The following is a 21,554-nucleotide window of genomic DNA, read 5'->3' as shown; positions in this document are numbered from 1 at the left end:
GCCACCCGTTGACCTGACAAGGCACAGCAGAAACAAACACGAAGGCTCCCCGTCTCACAGCCAGACCGAGCCCATCTCGGACATGGCCCCGCTCGATCTCCAAACGAATGTGTCCGTCATTACTTAACACACCTCACTGACAGCTAGCACACTGGTCTATTTACAAGTGCGGGTGCGGTGGTGAACGATGGTGCCATTCTGTTCTCTGCACTGTTCCTGCAGAGTTGGACACTTCACACCCCTGTATCTCTCCATGGGCCTCTGACCAGCATGTTAATGGAATCTTCTGCCCTCTGAACTCACATCCGTCAGGCCACCTCCACCTGTCCGCCGAGTGGAGCTTATGGGGCCTTCTGTTTCATGGTGCAGAAAAATAGCAAAGGCTATTTCAACATTTCCCTAACTGTGCAGACTAACTCCTTCATTTGCCTGCATTACCAGAGCCGAGTTCACACTTATCTGATTAAGCCACTGCTCCTCCCTTTGACCTACTGTGAAATCCAATAATCCACAATTCCTCCTGAGTACCGCCCTCACAAGGATTAATGGATGGAGTTCTCTAAGGAGGGGGTGGGGAGTGTTTTGATTCACCTTAGAGCAAGAAATTAACCTGTCAGTGTTTGAATTTAGGTTTGAACAGTTGTGTGGTGTGTTTGACTATCCTAAATAAATTACCCCGGTGTGTGTATGTGTGTGTGTGTGTGTGTGTGTTGCACTGTCCTAGGTGTTGTCCTCTCCCCTCTCTGTAGCAGATTCTGTCTCCCAGGGGTCTGAGGTTTATGGTGTTGAGAGGACACAGCACACAATTGACGGCCTCTTCTCACTGGTGTGTGACTGGGTGTGTTAATTGTAAAGAGACCTTGGGTTCCTTGAAAGTCACTATGTACATATAAATATAACTTAATTTGTTCATTCATTCATTGCTATTAATGCCAAATCCAAATCATGCTGACTATCAATTTTAAGGAACAATTACCCATAATTGTAAGAATAGATAGAGTCTATTGGCCTGACAAACCTTGGCAATTCTCTTCTGGATGGTCTGCTCTTGCTTCACTTTAGAGAAGTAGTGGTAGTAGAGTGAAACATAAGTCATGATGGACTTCTCATCGGGATGAGGCACTACTATATCCTCCACATCCAGCAGCTGCATGATGCCAAATTCTCTCTCAGCCAGGTCAAACGCATGGCCCAGGTTTGTCCTCGCCTCGTCAGGGTGGAGTCGGTTGTAGTTGAATAGTTCTGGCCTGGAAGAGAAGGCCGCCAGAGTGTCATGGGCCGGAACTGTGCTAGTGGTGCATAGACTGGAGTGGTTTGAGTGCAGGGCGGTGTTGTGAAAAAGACTACCGATGGGCGTGGATAAGAGCGTTGAAGGCCAGCCCATCCCTCCAGCTGCTGGAGAAGTCGTGTACGTCCACGTTGGCATAGCCAGCAGTCTTCCGCTGGCACCAGATCAGGAGAGCCTCCTTTGCTGAACGCCGTGCTAGGCTGGCATCAGTGGTGTCCTAGAACAACAGTGGACCTGTGTTTATCTGGACCAGATGATCTACATATATCAAGGAGTGCATTTGGCTTATGCGGCTAAAAGCAAGGCTAAGCTATTGTATTGAAATAACACAGTGTGTTCTTATGAACAGTGTTCATAAGATCAGATGCACACAAATACGCTGTTCATATACACTCACCTGCCAATGTAGGTGTCTAGGTAGTTTGTTTCTGTTGTCATGCTCAATATGCATTATTCAATCTCTAGCCCTTCGTCACTTTCTGACCATGGGATTGCTGATGACCGCATGGTATTTGGCCAGTGTAAAATTCTCAACACAGCAATGATGACTGTAAAACTTCCAGCAACACTGCTGAGCGTGATATGTTATATCCCAAACTATGATGCTATTATGTCAGTGTACAGGTTGTGTTGAGAATGCACACCTCCTCTCATAAGAAGCTTAAGACGCTTGGGCAATACCTCATCAAGATTAATTGCTCCAATCTGGAATCGGAGAATGATGATCCAGATGAGGCCCAGGATCAGAGTTCTGTCTCCGTCCACAACATTCTCAGGGCCAATCAGGTCTACCCGGATCTAATCAGAGTATGGGCAAAAAATATGAACTTCAATTATCATTTTGAAGAGCCTCATAAATAAAGGAAATAACCACACATTGTAGGTGAAAGTCAGGTTGTCATTATTGTTTGTTTCACTTTGTTTCCAATTTGAATAATGCACATTGTGGAAGTCATCTTAAGCTGCTTTTGCACACTGCACCTTGGTTTTGAGGAAATTGATGGCTATGCTGTTGTTTTCCAGGTAGTGGACTCTGAGAGTGCGTGAGCTTGGTGTGGGCAGCCTCTCTCTGGAGATGAGCTCCAAGAGTCGCACCAGGTGCACCCCAGTCTTCAGCTCAGTGTACACGTCATTTAGGTCGACCTTTTCCTGAATACAGAAATACGCAGTTTAGCTACTTTGTCCATGCAAACCATAAATTTATAGTTTGCTTACAGGTAACTAAAATAGGAATTCAACAAAATGCTCAGCTTAAAAATCTTTATTTTAATTTCCACTTTTATTTATCATATGTAATGCACCTTTCATATTTCTAGAGATGCACAAATTCCATTATCCTTTAGGTACTTGGCCGATGTAGGAAGTTAGCTCTATTCAGGCCAAATATATCGTGTGAAAATTACAACATTCAACAATACCTAACATCCTGAGGCCAGTTAGACAAGGGCCTATCTCTGTTAGGACAGTGACTAATGAAGTCTAATGGCCTTTTGTTACAAGCTCAAACTCCCGTAGCTGGGGCTCAGGTTGAACTGACCCCTGGCACTCAGTCGAGACTCTGGGGTTAGGCGGGGCAGGAAGCGTCGCCTTCCCTGTACCAGCAGCAGCTGACTGGCTCTGCACGTTGTGTTTGGCCTGCAGCCACCGTGCTCCATTCCAGCATGACTCACACACTCCTCCCAGTGTGCCGGCTCCACTCAGAGCACCGCAGCCACTCCCTAATGCGAAGGCTGTGGGAATCGATTGGCTCTGACTGGATCCGACTGATCCCACTGGATCTGAACGAGCTTCTATCTTTCCTCAGTCAAGCTGGCATTTCTGTGCCATTCAAATTTCAGAACGATGAGGAAAACAGTCATTACAAACATTCGTGCGTTCTTTAGTTATATGGCCACGTTATCTTTATGCTGGCTGGAAGGCATGTTAAGGTGTTAGTTGCTTTTTTGCCATGCCTGAGTACACGTCTGCATAACTAACCAGGAATACGTGTTATGGACAAAAGAGCAGTACCCATGGGAGTCAACTGGGAAAAGGGAAAAAGGAAAAGGAAGCATGTAAAACCCTGTCAGCAGACCACACGCAGCTACTCATGCACTCTACTAAAATACTCTACTCATATATTATACTAATATAATATATATAATATTACATTCCTCTAACAAGTAATATGAAATACCACGTCTGTATTTTCATGTTAAGGTTCATTAGAAGTTTATCAAAAGATGTTTCTGTGGATTTGTGATTTAAAGTAATATGCATCTGTACTGTATTGACTGAAAAAGCTGGTCCTCACTCATTATTTGTTGAACACTGAAATGTATTACTGGTTATTCCCCAATGAACCTGGTCTGCTGCACAGTTGTCAGGGAAAGTGGAGCATGAATGGACCACAATGGACTGGTGAAACTTATCATGCTGTGCTCTTCCTTCCTGGCATCACCTTTGCTGAGATGTTTACTGAGGTCCTTGAGTTATGTGTCGTATCCTTTCCTTCTTTTCATAAGCCATCCTCCCTGAAGTGCCAGCAAAGGACCACGCAACTGAGCTCACAGTGAGCAATACAAAAATGGTTTCTAGGCCTCATTATCTTCTATGTCTAGGTACACGTACATGTATATGGTATAGAAAAGAACATCAAGCCGCTAATAAATGTTCAGGTAAGGATCACTCCTGACATCTTTCTTCAGAACATCAGCATTAGTCCTCTATTTGTCCTAAATAATATAAAATATTTGTTTAAGTTTGAATACATATCTCTATAACTTTTTCGAAGAATTTCAAAGAATTTTGCTTGTAAATATATGTAGAGCTTCTCACATAGTAACCTGAAGGTTAATATATTGTATTGATTTGATTGGTTTTGTATATTGAGTATATGTGAAGTGTATTTGGACTTCTCACAAGCCCAAGCACTGCTCATTACGTTCCCTTATTGTGTCGTCTGGTAGTCAGGGTGTGAATGAGGATCCATATGCAGGGTAATAGAGAAGTAGCTTTTAATAGCAGTAAGAGAGCAATGACAGGAAAACATGCGACAGAAAGGGAAGGACCAGGCTAGAGACATGAGGAGAGGCTGTAGTCCAGAGCCAGAACAGAGGAACTAAATCTGAAGAAATCAGGCAGAAGTACCAGAGGGTTTAGAGGCAAACGGACAAAATACCAGAACTAAATATTTAAAAAAACCAGGAAGGCAAACAGAATATCACTAGGATAACGCTTAGTAGGCACTCGTAATGAGGACATTATGAGGACTTCTAAGAAGATCCACTACTGTTTGCTATCATGACAACACAAAAGTTATCTACCATGTTTTCAAGACAAAGCAAATGCATCACAGATTTTCACTTCTTAACTAATTACCCTAATTAACCTACTTTCTATTTCTATGCAAACGATTGGCCTATATATCATTACAGCATACTTGTACATCAGAGTGCTGGCTATATAGTTTTAATATATGGTTTTTATAACATCCAAGTCTAAATCCTAAATGCTAAAGGTCTCACCTTTGTCTTTAAAAAATACATCATGGCTATCTTACACTAAAAATAAGAGCACATGGCACACTTGCTAGTCCCAGATTAAAGGTAGATGTACAATCTGAAGGAAAATGCACTTTGAGCTTTTATTCTCAATAAGGTTTTTTTTTATGCTAGGCCTGGTCTTGTGCTATGGAAAGTCTCATAGGAGACGTGGCCATGAAGGAGCGTGGAGGTGATTATGGCTACCCCGTTCTTGGAGAAGACGCTGTTCATCCACTTGGTGTAGGTCTTCTTCTGCACAGCCATGCGCTGCTCCTGCAGCTCCCGGATCCGTCCCTGCTCATACTCGTCCACCTCTGTCTGCTTCAACATCTGGAGCATGATAGACTGGGAATTTAGGGACAGAAAAGTGACCATTTATCATATCACTCAAAAAAATTATCACATTGCTATTAATGAATGACGGCTAATACAAGTCAGCATTATGCAAACCTGCTTAGCTTTTTTTCCACATTAGTCCCAATGGTGTGGCTATAAAACATTCTCTTATGGCTCCATGTATCCAGATAGGCTTGTTATTTCACATTAAATGCAACAGCAAGCACATGACAAGTTTAATTATTAACACATTACACATTTTACTAGAGCTTCAGCCTTCACTGTTGAAAGGTTGAGAACGCCAAACAGACAATACTATTATAACACTATTATATTATTTTTATTACAACAATGGCAAAGTGACCTTACAATTTCATCAGTCTATTTCAAATATGACTTTTTTCTCTGTGATGGTAGGAGTGTGAATGATTTCAGGGGTATTTTTTCTACCCGTTGCCCTGAGAGTGTGATTTTTGATACCACTCTGACTTTATAGACTCAGCTACAATAAAAATACTTGACATTTTATGTCACTCCTTTTACAGCTAGGTAAGATATCAGTCAACTGTTTTTTTCATAATTTTTCCCAGTGCTCCAGTAATTATCTTTAAAGATAATTAAAGTCCAGGTAGCACTCACAAAAGGAAACAGTAGCTATTCTTTTTTTTTAAATAATGTTTTAAAGGCTTACTTGGTGTGTAAAATATTTATATATTAGGCCAGAAAAACAAATGCAACATTAGGACTCATCAGTAGAGCTTTCATGACATTTCTAGCTAATTCTGCAGAAGCATCCCCCAAAAAATCAATGTAGTATTGACCAAATACAAATAAAAGTCATTACAAACCTTCACAATGTCCTCTTCTCAGCCTAAATACACATTGCTCTATGACGCGGAGGTCTTCATCTCTTAAAGCATGTCTGAAGTGAGCTCTTAGTTTGTGGCTGACCAGTGAAGTAGTGAAGTGAACTTTGAAGTCATGAGTAGTAGATTGACAGGAAGTGTCTCACCTGACACTGCGCAAAGAAGGTTTAAAGGTTGCATGTTATTCACCACTCCATGTAATGCAGCAGTACAACGTTTTAATGAAATAGTCCAACCAAAATGAAGCATTGCTAAAAGTAGAGGAAAACAAATCAGCAAAGATCATCACCTCTACTTCTACTGCATTCACTATTAGCAATGTTACTCTTCAGATTACGTACTAATGATATATACACATGGGTACACAAGGTCTCAGGATGTCTCAGACATTTCTTGCTTCTTAGGAACTCTTAAATACATTTTGAACATCCCTTAGAGATTGTATACTGACTACTAGAAAAAAGAAACAAACTACTATTGACGTCAAGCAGTGTTTGGTGAAGACATTTCCATCTTCTCCTCTATAAGAAAAATCAAGAAACTACAAGCTTTCATTGTTAATGTTTATAAACTGAAGATGATCATTTAAGTAAATTAGTTTAAGATTCCATGACCTTTCTTTTGTTGTCCACTATATTACCTTCAAATGCTCCTAACAGCATTGATTCATGTTTTTTTCTTAATGACCAACATCTGATAATATCTCAGTTACTAAGGTCCTCTGTTGACAAGTCATTTTCAGCTGTTTCTTACTAATCAGTCATAAGACCTTTGTGAAGCACCTCAGGGCCACACAGTTCTCCTCAGTGCTAAAAAACACAAGAAAGCGTGCAGGTCTTGACAGACGAATCAAACATTTGGACCATGCTGTAAGGATCAGGAATGAATATGTTATGAAATGTTAAATTATGAAATCTTTCTATGCTCTGCCAATACCAAAAGATAACACTTCATATGCTAAATTAAAAAATGTACAAAATAGCAAATAATAGAAGTTTTATACATATTCCACTTTCATATATTGCTTTATACACGAGTAACTCTGAACAGAACTGTCTTAACATCTGGTCTAACAGCTGGTCAGTGTCCACATTATCAGTGAGTTATCAGTTATCAGTAGTATCTGATCATTAATACATAAATGACTTAGGATTTCAAACCTTTTTATTTTCTATTTGTAGAAAAATATTCATGTTTCACATTAGACCTGCTCTGCACATAAACACACCACCTCCATGTTCAATTTTTAATGACGAATAATATTGGCATAACATCACAATCAGAAGTAAAATGTAAAATTAACAAAAGGTAGCAATAATGGCGTCTGTTCAGCATTAGCACTGGAATATCTGGTGTCAATATGATGATTTATTAAATAATTGCCCTGGATGAGGAAGCACAGCTCAGGTAACCTAGGTGGCTCTCTGTGGGTCTACCACAAAACAAATAAAACCTGAACAAAAGCAAATCTGCTAAGTCTCTAATTTGATTTACAACTACACTTTCTATATGTAGTAGATTACAAATATCTGTATTGACATCACCTGCATATACAGATATGAAAATACTGATTTTTGGAAATGGCCCAGTGAATCAGGAATCATGCAAACACACAATTCAGTGTGAGGGTGACACACCCCCAGTCCACTTACACACCCACAGTCCACTTCCCACAATCCACCAATGAAAACAGGCATGCATAGAGGTTTAGTGCATGTAAAACATAATAAATTTCTGACTTATCTGACTCCAAACTATAATTGGCAAATGTGTTAGAAAGGACAATATCTATTGCATAGCTTAGCGTAACTTGTGAAAATATGCATACTTTACCTAGTAAATGTTGTACTAGGTGTTTAACATTGTGTGTAGCAGATCATAAGCTTTACAGGAAATTGCTGTGGACAGTATATAAAATTATAGCTGGTTCTTAACTCCATTCAGTGAGTACATACGCGTTTACATTATGTAATGCTATCTGAAGAGCTGAGCTTCACATAATAAATCCTGTGGTCAAGGAAACACAGGTTTTATTAGCATAATGCAAGCCACTTAATTATAACAGTACAACTGATTAGATATTGTAATGAGTCAATACACGTTATAAATAACATAGATGCAGCATACAAAATACTACCTGAATTACCTAGTAGAAGAAGAGAGAGAGAGAGGGGGAGAAAGAGAGGAAACAGAGAGGAAACACAGAGAAAGTGAGCCGCAGAGAGAGATTTCTCCAATCCTAACTCCACAGTGCAACAGTGCTAGCTCAGCTCCACTTCAAATCTCCTCACAAACCCTCTACCCCTCCCCGACTCCCCTGACTTCCTTCAGTCTTATCCTGACCAAGAACTGGCCAATCAAAAGCATCCACTTACTGGCATCGTCCCATCACAGGATAAGAGACAGATGCACTCACACCTGTTACAACATTGATTTACAGTCCGTAACAACAGCTGATCACTTATGTTGGGCCAGCACAAAGAGAGACCACAGATGTGCACAGATCTCAGTGGGACCATGGATGTGCACAGATGTGGGGGTCAGTGAGCGCTTGGACCAGAACTTGACCTATGATATGAAAATTTTCACTGCAAATTTAGCATTCCTTTGGCACTTGCTTTGTTGCGCAATACAACCCATGAACAGCTGGCTATGTGACACAACCAGTGGAGGAAAGGAAATATGTCACTCTAAGTAAGAGTATAATAATAAAAAAAATACGAGCAAATTTTTTTTTTCCAAACTCACTAAAAAGGACTCACGACATTTATTCTTTTGGATGATTTCCTCAGCCACAAGGCTTGGCATCAGTTGTTAACACTGGCCAACTCCAAAATGTCTGTGTGCAGTGAGAGTCGTGCAATCATTTGAAGTTAAAAGACCTCATGTCAGCGTTGTGGAAAAACCCAATCTTCTGTGTTGTTTCTTCCAAAACCACAAGGTCAGAGAGTACAACACGCATTGTCATTCTTTGAATTAGAGTGAATAGGTAATGGACCAGACAGAACCTAGATTTGATTCTGTGTTTCTTTTGGTGTCTTTTCATGTATACATTACAAGCATTTATATACATGCATGTATAAGATACACGTGTTTATGAAGTGAATTTTTAAGAAGCAATTTTTTACTTTACTATTTGGAAGTTGCTTGTAACATCTTGTGAGGAAAAAAACTTTTGTGATGTGAGGAAAAAACATTTTAGTTAAACATTGTGATGTTTTCTTTGTTTTCAGTGTGAAACACTGTTGCAGACATACAACAGGCTGCATCAGACTGCACACCAAGAAAGGATTACATAGTAATATCAATACGGGCTAGCATTACCTGTGCTTACAGTCACCATGATAAAGTTATGCAGCCACTAATTGCCATCAGTTCAGATACAGAGTGCTTTGGGGATGTAAAACATTCAGAGGGTCTTCATGTTAGGACTCGCAGTCAATCATATTGTTATTTTTTTTGTTGGTTGTTCCTTTGATTCTGTCCTTAGCAGAACGCCTACAAAACATCAGAATGCTACTCTGCAACAGCAGCTTTCATTCTTTGTGTGCTCTGTTGGCATTGTTGGTCGAAAGCTACAAGTGAGTGCAGTTTACACGCAAACAGCGGGCATTCTCAGTCCTCTTGGTTGTTGTACAGGATCTCTGCGGTGAGGTTCTTTCTGTGGCTTGGAGGCACCAAGTGGGTGGGCAGCTCGGAGGGCAGCTCGAAGCCCTCCAGCTTGACCTTGATGAGGTGCTGGGCCAGCGCGAACTCCTCCTCATCCAGCATGCCGTCCTTGTCGCAGTCGGCCAGCTTCCAGATTTTCCCCAGCACGGTGTTGGGCAGGCGTGAGTTCATCATCTCCTTTTTAGCATTGATGCCAGTCACCTTGCCGTTGATGGGCATCAGGGTATAAAAGATCTCGTCGTAGCGAGGCTTGTCACGGCTCACGATCCAGTCCTCAGCGTCCGCGCCGGCGCTGATGCCCTCGCCGTAGCCGTGGCCGAACGGGCCGTCCCCGGAGCCGTCGAAGGCTCCGCCCATCACCATCTGGGGTGGCTGCTTGCCTTCCTCCTCCCGGATCATGGTCATCAGTGAGGAGATCTTGTTGGTCAGCATCTTGTCCACTGACTCAATAAGCTTTATTTTTAGAGAGGGGAACTTGCTGAAGTCATAGTGCATAAGTTGGTCCTGTGTTCACAGATGTGAGAAAGGAGGAAAATGACACAATGTAATATAGATTAAACATTTTTTTTCCTATTTACAGCAAGAACAGTAGCATGAGCAGCACACCACAGTACATGGGACGCAAAGACAACAAAACAACAAGGAGACAGAGTAGACCTTGTTTTAGAGACATCTGAGACTGCGCAAATGCTAATCAATGTAGACCTTTGAAGGTTAATCTATTTAGTGCACAGCCTGCATCTTAAGTACTGCCTGGAAACAGTTTCGATTGCCCGAATACATCTATTCTGGCCTATTCTTTTCTATTTTATTTCACTTCATTCTGTTCTATTTAGGGGCTTTCACTGTCAAAATTAAACATCAAAACTAATTTCTTTATACCCCACTGGTAAAGTATATCTAATTCATTAGATTGCACAAGGCAGGGCAGGTTTATTTGTATAGCACTTTTCAAACACAGCAGCAATTCATAGATTACACCATTTCTCTGGCATTATAGTGGACTGTGTACCACGGTACGTCTCCAGGCCTGCCCACTGCAGCGTTGCACCGTGGTACGTTGTCGGGTCTGCCGTCACGCCTGACCCCGCCCCCACCTGTCACTCATGTCTTTGCTTTGTTTCTCCATGTGCTAGTGTTTTGGTTTCCCATGTGTTCTCCTGCCTTGGCCCTGTCATTTGTAACCATGGCCTCTCATTATTGATCCAAGCTGTGTCTTGTTTGATTCCTCATTTAGTCCTGTATTTAAATCCTGTGTTTTGTCTTCTGTGTTGCTGATCATGGTAAGTAATGCTGATGTTGCTGTTGTTGATTCTTGTACTTACCTGGCTTACCATTCTTCCTAGTTGTACTGTTTGGAATCCGATTTACCTTGTTTTCCCTGGTTCTCCATGTTGGTTTTTGTTCGGTCTCTGATTGCCTACCCGCTATGACCCCAGACCGGTTAAATGACCCCGATTTTGAATTTGTGCTTAATAAATCTTGCTCCTCTCAGCGCCTCCTCATCACCCAACGCCCCGGGCGTTAGTCCTGCCCCCTGCAGTGTGCAGTGTTGCACAAACACCCTCAGGCGTAGCCTGGAGCACTACAGTGGGCTGCCCCGCTTCTTAGCACACAACAGCACTGTGGAGTCTCATGTCCTCCTCAGGGTTTACACCACACTACTTGCAGACTTTTCTACGTTAATTTTAGGCAGTGTGCAAAATCATTCCTGCCATCCAAACGGTAGAAGCTAAAGGGTTCAAAGTGTTGCTCTTTTTGACATAATTATACTTTAATAATTACTTTAATTAGACACAATGCAAGCTTTATTATTCAATGAATTGCAAATAAATACCATGTTTTTATATTTATGCTTTTCTTTCCTTTTTTTTTGCTCTGAATTGCTGACACAATGTATGAGATGAGATGAGAGATGAGATGAGTATGCCTTTTCCCCAGACACACAACAGCAGCCCCAGTGTGAGAAAGCAAAGCTGTTTATTTCCCCTTTAAATTCCAGGGGAATTAAGTTGATTGGCGATAAACTGTGATCAAATGTGACCAACTGTATTTCTTTTGAACCCACCCCTATTTTATGGGCTTTAGAAGTGTTTTTAGCATTGCAATTAAGGATGTTTTAAAGACATGGTAAGGACCGAAGTGCTTCAGTAATGACTGAGAGGAGTGAGTGAATATGGGGTTTACCTGCATCTTATTAACATTGGGGAAATCCCCAGGTGAGATGTGGTACTCCCTCTGCAGCATCTGATAGATCTCTGGCAAACGGCCAATCAGCTCCTCCTTCTTCTTCTCCTTCCCAAACAGAGAAGGCATCTCCTTCTTTAGATGACTGATGATGTAAGCATGCACCTATGGAGATAAAGACGAGAAATCAGACCTCGCGTTGGCTTAGAAATGTGGGAAAACAATTGTGAACCCATTATACAATCTTCAGCTATGATTTGTATGAGTAAACAGCACATGCAGATATGACAAATGTGAGATATTGGCTGTATCTCGATATTCCATTCTCTGTGCGTGCCGGAGACAGTTTGAGTTTAACGCCCCTAAAAGGTCTTCACCTCACACTCCTCTGGCTTGGCTACATAATCTGAAGTTATCGCCTGGCCTTCACCTTGAGTGTGACCCCTTTCCAAGGGAACAGTCAGCAGTGTCCATGTTTACACAACTCCATCCTTAATAAAGAGGAAACATGCTACAGGGGCTAAAATAAGACGCTGTTTTTCCATGCGTGTTCCTTCCATGGAGCACCAAAGGCCAGTGCTGGCGAGGAGTGGCGTAAACACGAAGGGTGGCAGCACACTGGAGGCAGGAAGGAGAAGGAGGAGTAGATGCCCGTTTACTCTACCAGAGGGCAACGCTGCTCGCACTGCACTCCTCACTCTCATTGCAATTTCGTGTGCACGGGAAAAGGGGGCTGTCCATACGGGGGAACTGAAAAATGCTTATAATATTCCTTTCGCACAGTAGGAAAGAATGCAAAGCACTCCAGGATTCCTGTTTGCCGTGTAGGGGGGGGGGGGGGGAAGCATTGCGGAAGAGATAAGAGGCGCGCTTGGTGGTGGCTCCGTGAAGGGGGGTGTTGGACGGGTGCGGCGCTAGGCACATCCAGGCACAGTGCTGGGATCTCCCCTGGCCCAACGGGTGGAGCCGCACAGTGTAGTCAGCCAAAACAAACACTACGGTCGAGAGTGAACAGAAAGACTAAACAGCCCTGACTTGCAGCAGCATAAGGGAAATGTTATCTGAAACGTGTCCAAATATGGGTCATGGAGTAATGGATACAAACAATACAAATACTCCTTCTTGGTAGAAAGCATTTAGTCTTAACCATGTGTAACAGGGCTGTAAACCAAGTATAGAATGACCATTCATGTTGAGCCTGTCCTTGAGGGCTTCAGCCAGTCCATATTTTGTCCCAGCTCCCACCACATATGCAACAATCACACCAAGATTTTACATCTCAAACATGTTTGGGGCCGATAAATTCTAAACTGTGGTGTGGCAATGAGTCCATAGACTGCTGATAATCTGTGGCACTGTGAATGCTCAAAGCGATACACACTTTACTGTCAAAGTTCTAGGAAACAGCCAAGATCTAGCAGCCTACTGACCTTGGCAAGTCGTGCCCTTTTGATGAGATCATTGAGCTTCCGCAGGGCGGCGTTGCGCGGCAGGGCCTGGATATCCCGGAAGAGGTCTTGGGCCTCGGCCTCAAAGAGGCGGCGGTTTTCTGTGTTCTGCAGGGGCTTGGCCCAGAAGGAGCCCAGGTAGACCCTCACCACCTCTGGGGTGTTGATCACCTTGCCCAGCGACCACATGAGGGCCCCATAGACCCGCATCAGCTGCTGAGTGTCCACCTGGTCAGCCTTGTTCAACACCACACGGATCTTGTCATCTTGGCCACGCAGGGCCTTGATTGCCTCGGAGAACTCATCCGAGATGTCCAGCTTATGGGCGTCGAAAAGGAGGATGATGCGGTCCACACGCTCACCAAACCACCGCAGGACTTCTGCAAAATCATAGCCTGAAGAGGAGAGAGTGGGAGGGGTTAAGAGAAGCCCTGCTTTACACCCCATGGGTTGAGATAACACCAGATATGCTCATTATGGAAATATCATTAATAATGCTCATTCATTAGGAGGTTTGAGCACAGACAGAGTTCCAGGCAGGAGATGGAATATTACACAGACATCTGTGTAAGACTGCACCACGAAGACAACTCCTAACCCTAGCTAAATGTAATTATTTTGAAATATGCTGTTCTGCTGAACCTAATTATTTACTGCAGTAATTAAGTGCAATGATATATGACGTATATTTCAGTACATTATATTATGTAATTATATAATATTTCTAGACACATTACATTCTGGGGAAAGGCAAAGGAAGAAGTGAATCAGACCAGCACCTGGACAGAACACATGCCAAAGGTTCTTCAGAGAAATTCGAATGCTTTTATAGTACTTCTATTTGCAACTAGAAATACCCGACACAGTCAGTGAAGTAAACATAATGCAGGCTTTGAATAAACCTAATAACTTAATAACTTAAGAAGGCTATTTAAACAGACGTTAGTCTGAGAGGGTGAGGGAGCGGGAGTCTGGTTCAAAGCAGCTGTGCTGAGAGATTGCAGGTTTTTGTATCACATTGTGATATGCAGCACAAAGAAAATCTGTTACCGCCACGAGGGACGCGTGTTCCTCAGAGGAAACCCATTCCATGTATAATGGACATATTTCATTTTGAGCAAACTACTGCTGCCTCACCGTCAGCACATCAGTACATCTGCTGATGTACTCAGACCATAATGTAACAAGACATCCATCCACCTATTCTGAGGCCATGAGGAAATTACAGTGTGCAAAACAATGGCATCGATTACATATCGCTAGAGAAATGTTCGAAAATGCTGCCAAGGTCTTACGGAGGAGGAGTTGGGAATGTGGAAACCATTAAAGTTGTTCTTCGGTATTTAAAACAACAAAACAAATCTGTCTCTTTTAAAGGACATTGACATCTAATCCAATGGGGAAGAAGCACTTCACAGCTACTGACACAGTCCTCAGCTGTAACAAGCAAACATAAAGTATGTACTCTGTTTCAGTACATGTCCATGCAAGACAGACAAATGTGCAAATCAGACTTTTAAGGCATATCCACTGCTTGCGGACAGCAATGAATAAACCTTTTTACCAACTAACTTCACCAATTCACAAGGATAACAGGGTGGAGTGTTTTTCAAAGGAAACCCATAGAAGAACTTGAAAGCAGTGCTCAAGTCTAAAGTCATCAAACACGTGACCAGCTGATGTCATCAGCCGAGAGGAGGGAGGAACGCTGGGGGAATCCAGGCACAGCTGAAGGACAAAACAGGGACAGATGTGGAACGCCCATGGAACACTGGCCCATGGGCCAAGAGCAGCATTGGAGAACATCTGTGAGACTTTGCAGCACCACTGCCCTGGTGTAATCTATGGCAGACCCCACCACAAGCGTTAGCCAGGCCTCTGGGACATTCTGGTGCCTAGACGTGGTAGGATAGGTCTCGCACGAATGTCCAAAATGTCCTGGTGGACTTCAGCGGTGGGTCCGGACTCATTCCTCACTCACACAGCTTTCATGCTAGTTTCAGTGATGTTTGCTGAATTTTTCACAGCAATTACTTAGTAATGCCTTAAGATAACTGAAAAGCAGGTTTTGAGTTTGGGATTAAGGCAACTTGACCTAATTAATGATCATAATAAACAGCATGTGGGAGTATGAAAGCCTAGCTTAAATGCTGGGACCTGCATAGTGGCCTTGAATGACACACAGTGTTGGCAATGTTGATCTTGGGACAACAGTGGAAATTATTGATTGTTCCAACTTTCTTGGCCTGCTCACCTGACACTGGCTAGTGTGCTAGCTCCAACAACACTGCTTGATACTGCTTGATACATGATCTTGTATTCATGCGTCTATGACACTACCGCATCAGGGTCACTGCAGTGTTGAGCACGCTACCATCTGGTCAGCACTGAGGGTAGCTAACAAATAGGGAGGGATAAGCAACACATAGCCAGCTGTCTGTAAATGTACACCAATACACATATATGCCAAGTACACAGATGCCCCTTGAGTGTATGTTTTAGTAATACAGTGAGAGGGGTGTATATATTTAAATAAATGACTAAATGAAGGAGGCACAGAACCTTTGGGTTCTCTTCTATAGGGGAAGGGCATAGGTAAACAGACGCTCTATAAAGATTCCTATAAACTCAGCATCACGCACAGGACAGGAAGATCATAAAGTTAGTTTGTAAGCACTTCTTCCTTTAAAACTGCCACTATTACTCCAGTTCATAAGAAGCTCCTGCTGAATCTCAATATTTTCTCCTTCTCTTAGATCTCAGCACTGCTTTTGACACAATATGCTAATCTCTCATCTCTCATATACCAGTATCAAGGTTTATTTGCCCGTTTCAGATTAGATCTCAACAACAAGCAGTTTTATTGCCACTAGAAAACACAAATGCGCTTCTGCTACTGTGACATAAAGATCTGTCCTTGAACCCATATGTTTTTCCCTCTTGACTCTTTACCCGTTTTGTCACACAATTTATCCCCATAATCTTAATTTCCACCTCACCCTGGGTCATTTATTCATGACATAAAATTATGGATGAACTCTGAAGTTCTAAAAGTGGTCAATAATAATAAAACTTATGTTTATACTCTTTGGTTTCAGCACCCTAGTTGAAGGATTCGCCAAACAATGTCATTGGAATTAAAGGGAATTTGGTCAGTCCCATCCCTGTAGTACTGAATCTGGGCAGAAATGGCCACTGCTCTCATACTTTTGAGTCACACAATAGGTCAGTAATCAAAACTGCTCTTTCACCTTCATAGCACTGCCCGTTTTCACCATTCACCATATAACAAAGACTTTTATGTCCATTCATATATCATGACTCAACTACTTTAATTCATTGTACAATGGGACTCTGATACACACTACATTCAATGAGAAGAATAATGGTACATACCACGAGACCAGCTCACAAAAAACTTGGAAACACCGTCCTAACAAGTTTCACCGGCCACCATGGTGGGCAGCTCTTTCAGTGTTTCAGTTACTAAATTCTGGTTTGATCTTCCACCTAAGCCACTCCTTTTTCAGTAGATGAACATCAAATACAAGTTTCTACCATTGTATCATATGTTTAAGAAATAATTGCAATTTCAGAAATGTGCAGAAATTAGGTCAGATCAGAATGATCATTATGATCAGAAAATTAAATGATCAGAAAATCATTAGCACCTCATTTACTGCTATTATCATAAATATATTTAATTAGAGGCATATAGTAGTATATAATTGTTCATTGTACATGTAGGTGCAACATTGTTTGCCGATGGGGTCTTTATCGGTATTGCACTTACTGTATACCGCTATACATGTGTGTGTTTTATAGACAGGATACGCTTTATAGACCAATAAACCTCTAGAACACAATTCACACCTGAACAATCACAGAAAGGCATGCAATGCTTATTATTTGGGTACAAGTAGTTTAGACCCAGTGGCATTTGCAGATAAATGAAACCAAACCTGCGAATGAGGAACTGAAAGCGAGAAGTGCTGACTGCACATGGCCACAGCCCTGGGATCAGCCTGCTGAGCACGTCCTGCCCTGCCCACAGGATGGACAGCAGGGATGGAAGTAATAGCTCATCTGGTGAATAGGATTAAAACTAATGACCCAAGCACATATTGGCAATTATATTCCTACAAGACCCAAGTGGCAAATCAGGTTCTGGTGGACAGGGTTGAAGGATTCTGCCATGCAACCATAACACAATCAGGGTCACTGGCTGGTCGTGTGACATCTGTTCACAATACAGAAATTCTTTTTTCTGGAAAACATGATTCTGCTCTCTAATTTACATCTAGAGAAACACTAGTGAAGGCCATGCGAAACTAAAAGGCTCTGTGTGAAGACAGCAGATATTATATCTGAATACTGTTAGCACCCATTGCTGCGTGATCTTCAGAGTCCTATAAACTCCTGCTGGACAAGTAGAACGCTGGTGGAGAAGATGGCATGAGACCCACGACAGCCACTTACCTCTGCTAATGCGCTGCTTTTCCCCAGACAAGATCCCTGGCGTGTCAATTATGCTGATGCTTTGGAGAACTTCATTGGGCATCTGAGAGCAGAAGAACCTGTTGGTACAGACACAGTCGGCTTGCTGAGGCATATCAAAACCAACAGGTAAGGCAGCACAGCTGCTAGTTGACTGTAAACACTATGTTTAAAATACAGGGTAGGGACCCAGCTAATGTCCCTCCTCCGTCATCATTTTAACTTTCGCTTTTTGGTTGAAACATTTTGGCTGGTCAATATTAAACTTTGCTGGATCTGTTACTGACTCAAATGTTAAATATCAGAAATAACACTACTTAAGATTTTAGGGTTACTTAATTAGGGTAAGTTAATCTAATGATAGAGATTAGGGTTAGGATTAGGGCCTAGTTCGAGTCATGTACATCCATACAAGGAATGCTTAAAATGTTCATTCTGTGCTCAGTAGTTGTGGAATGTAATAAACATTATTCTTAAAAAGTGATAGTAACTGATAGTTACTGACCCTTTACTATACGTATTCAGTGTTTTCTAAGAAAACGCATTACAAAACTGTTATAAGAAAACTGTTATAAATAAAACAAAACTGTTATAAGAAAAGCACTGCAAAAAATTTCAATTATGAGATTTTATAATAATAAAATTGTATAAGATTTATAATTATTTGGTGATTCTTAATAAAGAGAACATTATATCTACCGGTACAATCAGAAATTAATTGCATCATCACCTAAACCAGTAGTGGAGGGGACCGTTATAATAAGGTTCAGCTAATGCACTGCTTAAGTTTCATTCTCTAGAAAATGACACTTAATGATTTGATCAACTGACCAGTTTCTGGAAAAAAAATGTGTGCGCATACACACTCACACACACACACACACACACAAGCTGTCACTCCAAAACATGCCATCGTACGACACATGGAGTGGTCCACAGGAAATGAAGTGCATTGTTTCACGTTCCTTTGGAGAAGAGGAGATGCTCTGGTGAGTGTGTCTTTGACCTCTGTGGCAGAAACTGTCAAAGAAGCACTTACCCATTTCCCCCCATGCATAAATATCCAGCGAATCAGATCCTCCTCCTCCCCCAACTGTCTACAAGCTAAAATTAAACATTAAAAAACAGTGGCGCCACAAACAGCCATTTCCTGTACCTCACCTCACTTGTTTATGGAAAGTTCATAGGAAGAAAGACAGCATACCACCTAGTGAACATAACAACATAACAACATTATATATATATATATATATATATATATATATATATATATATATATATATATATATATATATATATAGAGCATATGCACGTGTGTGTGCGTATGTATTGATCATGTACACCATTATTACACCAACAACAGCACAGCAGAAACTGAAGAGTTTAACTGAACTGATCAAGCTTTAATATTCTGCATTTGAATTCCAAACTTTAAATGAATGAGTGGGAATATACCCTCACCATGCCGTTCCAAACTGGATCTCTGAGCACTTCTACTCAAAAACCAGCAGTCCCTGAATCCAACTGTGGATCCTGTTTTGACAGGAGCTCGGGTAGGTATCACGCCTCTTCCACTAACTACCACCACAGTGAGGGACTATACCTGACGCTACTCTAGACAAACAGACCTGCGGCATGTATCCTGGGGCGGTTCTTCAGGACAGGCTTTGACTCAGCAGCCTTGAAAACAGTGAAGGGAGAGTCCATAAATAGAAAATGACTCAATTTCCACTGAGAAGTCTTTACCAGCACAAGTCCTGAGAGGCCAAAGCTTTGCTTGTGGTCTTACCAGTTGGACCCAGTAACAGCCAACTGTCGAATCTTTTTTGCGAGAGAAGCAGTGGACTGTGTGCAATGCCACCACGGCCCCATGAACACATCTGTGAGAGTGTGAAAAATGTTCTCTTCCACTAAGGCCCACGTGTCAAACGGCAGTGTCCATACACCAGGCCCATATACTGGGTGGATTATCATGAGGTGGGTGACCTGGAAGGCCAATGGAGGTCAATGCCGTGTCCAGGGGGGAGAAGCCACGTGTTATTATTACCTGTTCAGGAAGGCATTCCCGAAGGCATTGAGCTTGCGGAACGGTTTCTTGGGATCCACAACAAGGGCGTTGCCAGGGACAACCCCCTCGTTGTCGCCATACATCACAGCGATGAAGCCATCTGTTGTTGGCTCAGGCCCGATCCGCATACCAGGAAAATCCTGTTCCAGGAGATACCTATAGAACATAAAAAGTGCTGAGTAAAAATTACTTCCACCAAGAGGTTTTAACTGCCTTTAAATGTTCAAAAAGTGCAAATCCTATACTAATTAAAAGCTAAGTTTTGAAGGAGGAAAATGAGGGGTCATATTTTGGCTCCAAGAGTAAACAGCAGAGTCATTCAAACTTTAAGTTCATCAAATTAAATACATACAGTAATTGTTTGGTCGTACACACTAAGGATCATTAAAAACTGGGACCAGTAAGACTGAATACCTTCAGCTGACAAGTATTGGACAGTTACAAAGAACAGATATCGCTCTGCTCTATTAATCAGCCTTCTTGTAACTCCCTTGCCACAGTATTACTCACTACATCCTGCAAAAAGAGGAACTTTGTGTCTGTTAGTAAAGACACAATTTAATTTTCCACGTACAGTTTAACGAATTAGCACTGGCCTATAACTTATCAATAACGAAACATAAGATTATTCATACAAGGAACAATGCAAGGGGTCTTTGGGCTTAGGGGACTAATCTTTTTAGTCTTTTTAATCTACTTCTTTTTTTAGATTAGTCTTTTTTATTAATTAGATTTTTAAAGAGTCTGTTCCGAGTGTTCAAATGACATTATTGATTAAATAACGTGGTGTTCGTCAGTAGCTTCTCATTTCTGGAGGGCTGAATACTGAATCGCCGGATTTCCAAGATTAAAATGCTCTGTGCCTAAATGTAAGAAACTAGTGTGAGTTGGCGTCCCAGTGGGAAGCGCCACAGGACCGCTGACTGGTAGCTTTTCATGTTTAGCCCACGCTTCCCTCATATTTACAACGATCAAGGGCAGAAAAGGCGACTGACATGAGTGTTATGGGTACTTACACTTCAATTACCCTTTAAACTAAGCATGGCATACCAAAGTGTGTTACAGGCGATAAAGTGCAGTTCATTCAATGTTAGAACATGTCTGCGCTATTGATTAGTGGGAACGCGCCACACACTCGGGAAATATAAACTGGTGCCCAAACACTCAATGTTGCAAAACATACTTGACATTTCTCACACGTTACCAAGTGTCAATATCATTACCTTATGAAAGTAGTTTTCCCTGTGGAGTACTGTCCCACAAGAAGAACCATAGGCTTGCTCTGAAAATCCGCTTCTTCCAGTGCTGGTGAGTGGAAGTCGTGGAAAAAGTAGGTTTCTTCTAAAGGTAGTAATTTTTTGGTATAAAGACTCTGAAGTCCCTCCGTCACTGTTTGAAACATGTCGCCTTCCTTGCTCCTACCGCCGTGCTCCTTGTTGGCCCAGCTGAACATAATGCCGCTTGTTTTAACCGACTGGGTATTGCACAAGCTTACTTCACTTTTTGCTATTTAATTGTGGCCAGCGGTTACGTTTCTAGTATCGTCCTCTCGCCTCCACGGAACCTGTTCCCAGTGTAACCGGCTGTTTGGTGCGCTGTCTCGGCCGTGCAGCTGTTTTCTCACCTGGACTACGCCGCCACCCGATACGTGTATGAGGGACATGAATATTC

At 42.0% G+C, this 21,554-nt stretch overlaps 2 protein-coding genes across 2 annotated transcripts in view; both read right to left on the bottom strand.

Annotated features, from left to right (window-relative positions):
* Positions 1-7,039, bottom strand: part of sptbn5 (spectrin, beta, non-erythrocytic 5) — a 39,351-nt gene extending 32,312 nt beyond the window's left edge. The window contains exons 1-6 of the mRNA XM_076977724.1: positions 5,997-7,039; positions 5,017-5,157; positions 2,270-2,437; positions 1,970-2,086; positions 1,348-1,505; positions 1,019-1,247 (exon numbers count right to left, since the gene is read on the bottom strand). Coding sequence (XP_076833839.1) covers positions 1,019-1,247; positions 1,348-1,505; positions 1,970-2,086; positions 2,270-2,437; positions 5,017-5,151 — 807 coding nt within the window. The 5' untranslated portion in view covers positions 5,152-5,157; positions 5,997-7,039. The remainder of the gene's footprint in view (positions 1-1,018; positions 1,248-1,347; positions 1,506-1,969; positions 2,087-2,269; positions 2,438-5,016; positions 5,158-5,996) is intronic.
* A 988-nt stretch (positions 7,040-8,027) lies between these two features.
* On the bottom strand, positions 8,028-21,552 carry ehd4 (EH-domain containing 4). Its single transcript, XM_076977726.1, has 6 exons — positions 21,107-21,552; positions 19,863-20,039; positions 17,798-17,895; positions 13,301-13,713; positions 11,871-12,035; positions 8,028-10,187 (listed from the first exon to the last, which is right to left on the bottom strand). Exons 1-6 carry the CDS (start codon positions 21,334-21,336, stop codon positions 9,630-9,632), a joined length of 1,641 nt encoding a protein of 546 aa, XP_076833841.1. The 5' UTR covers positions 21,337-21,552; the 3' UTR covers positions 8,028-9,629.
* Positions 21,553-21,554: the final 2 nt, after the last annotated feature.

This window comes from Brachyhypopomus gauderio, chromosome 17, assembly GCF_052324685.1.
Source record: "Brachyhypopomus gauderio isolate BG-103 chromosome 17, BGAUD_0.2, whole genome shotgun sequence".
Taxonomy (NCBI): domain Eukaryota; kingdom Metazoa; phylum Chordata; class Actinopteri; order Gymnotiformes; family Hypopomidae; genus Brachyhypopomus; species Brachyhypopomus gauderio.
This window is presented reverse-complemented; position numbering and strand designations above follow the sequence as displayed.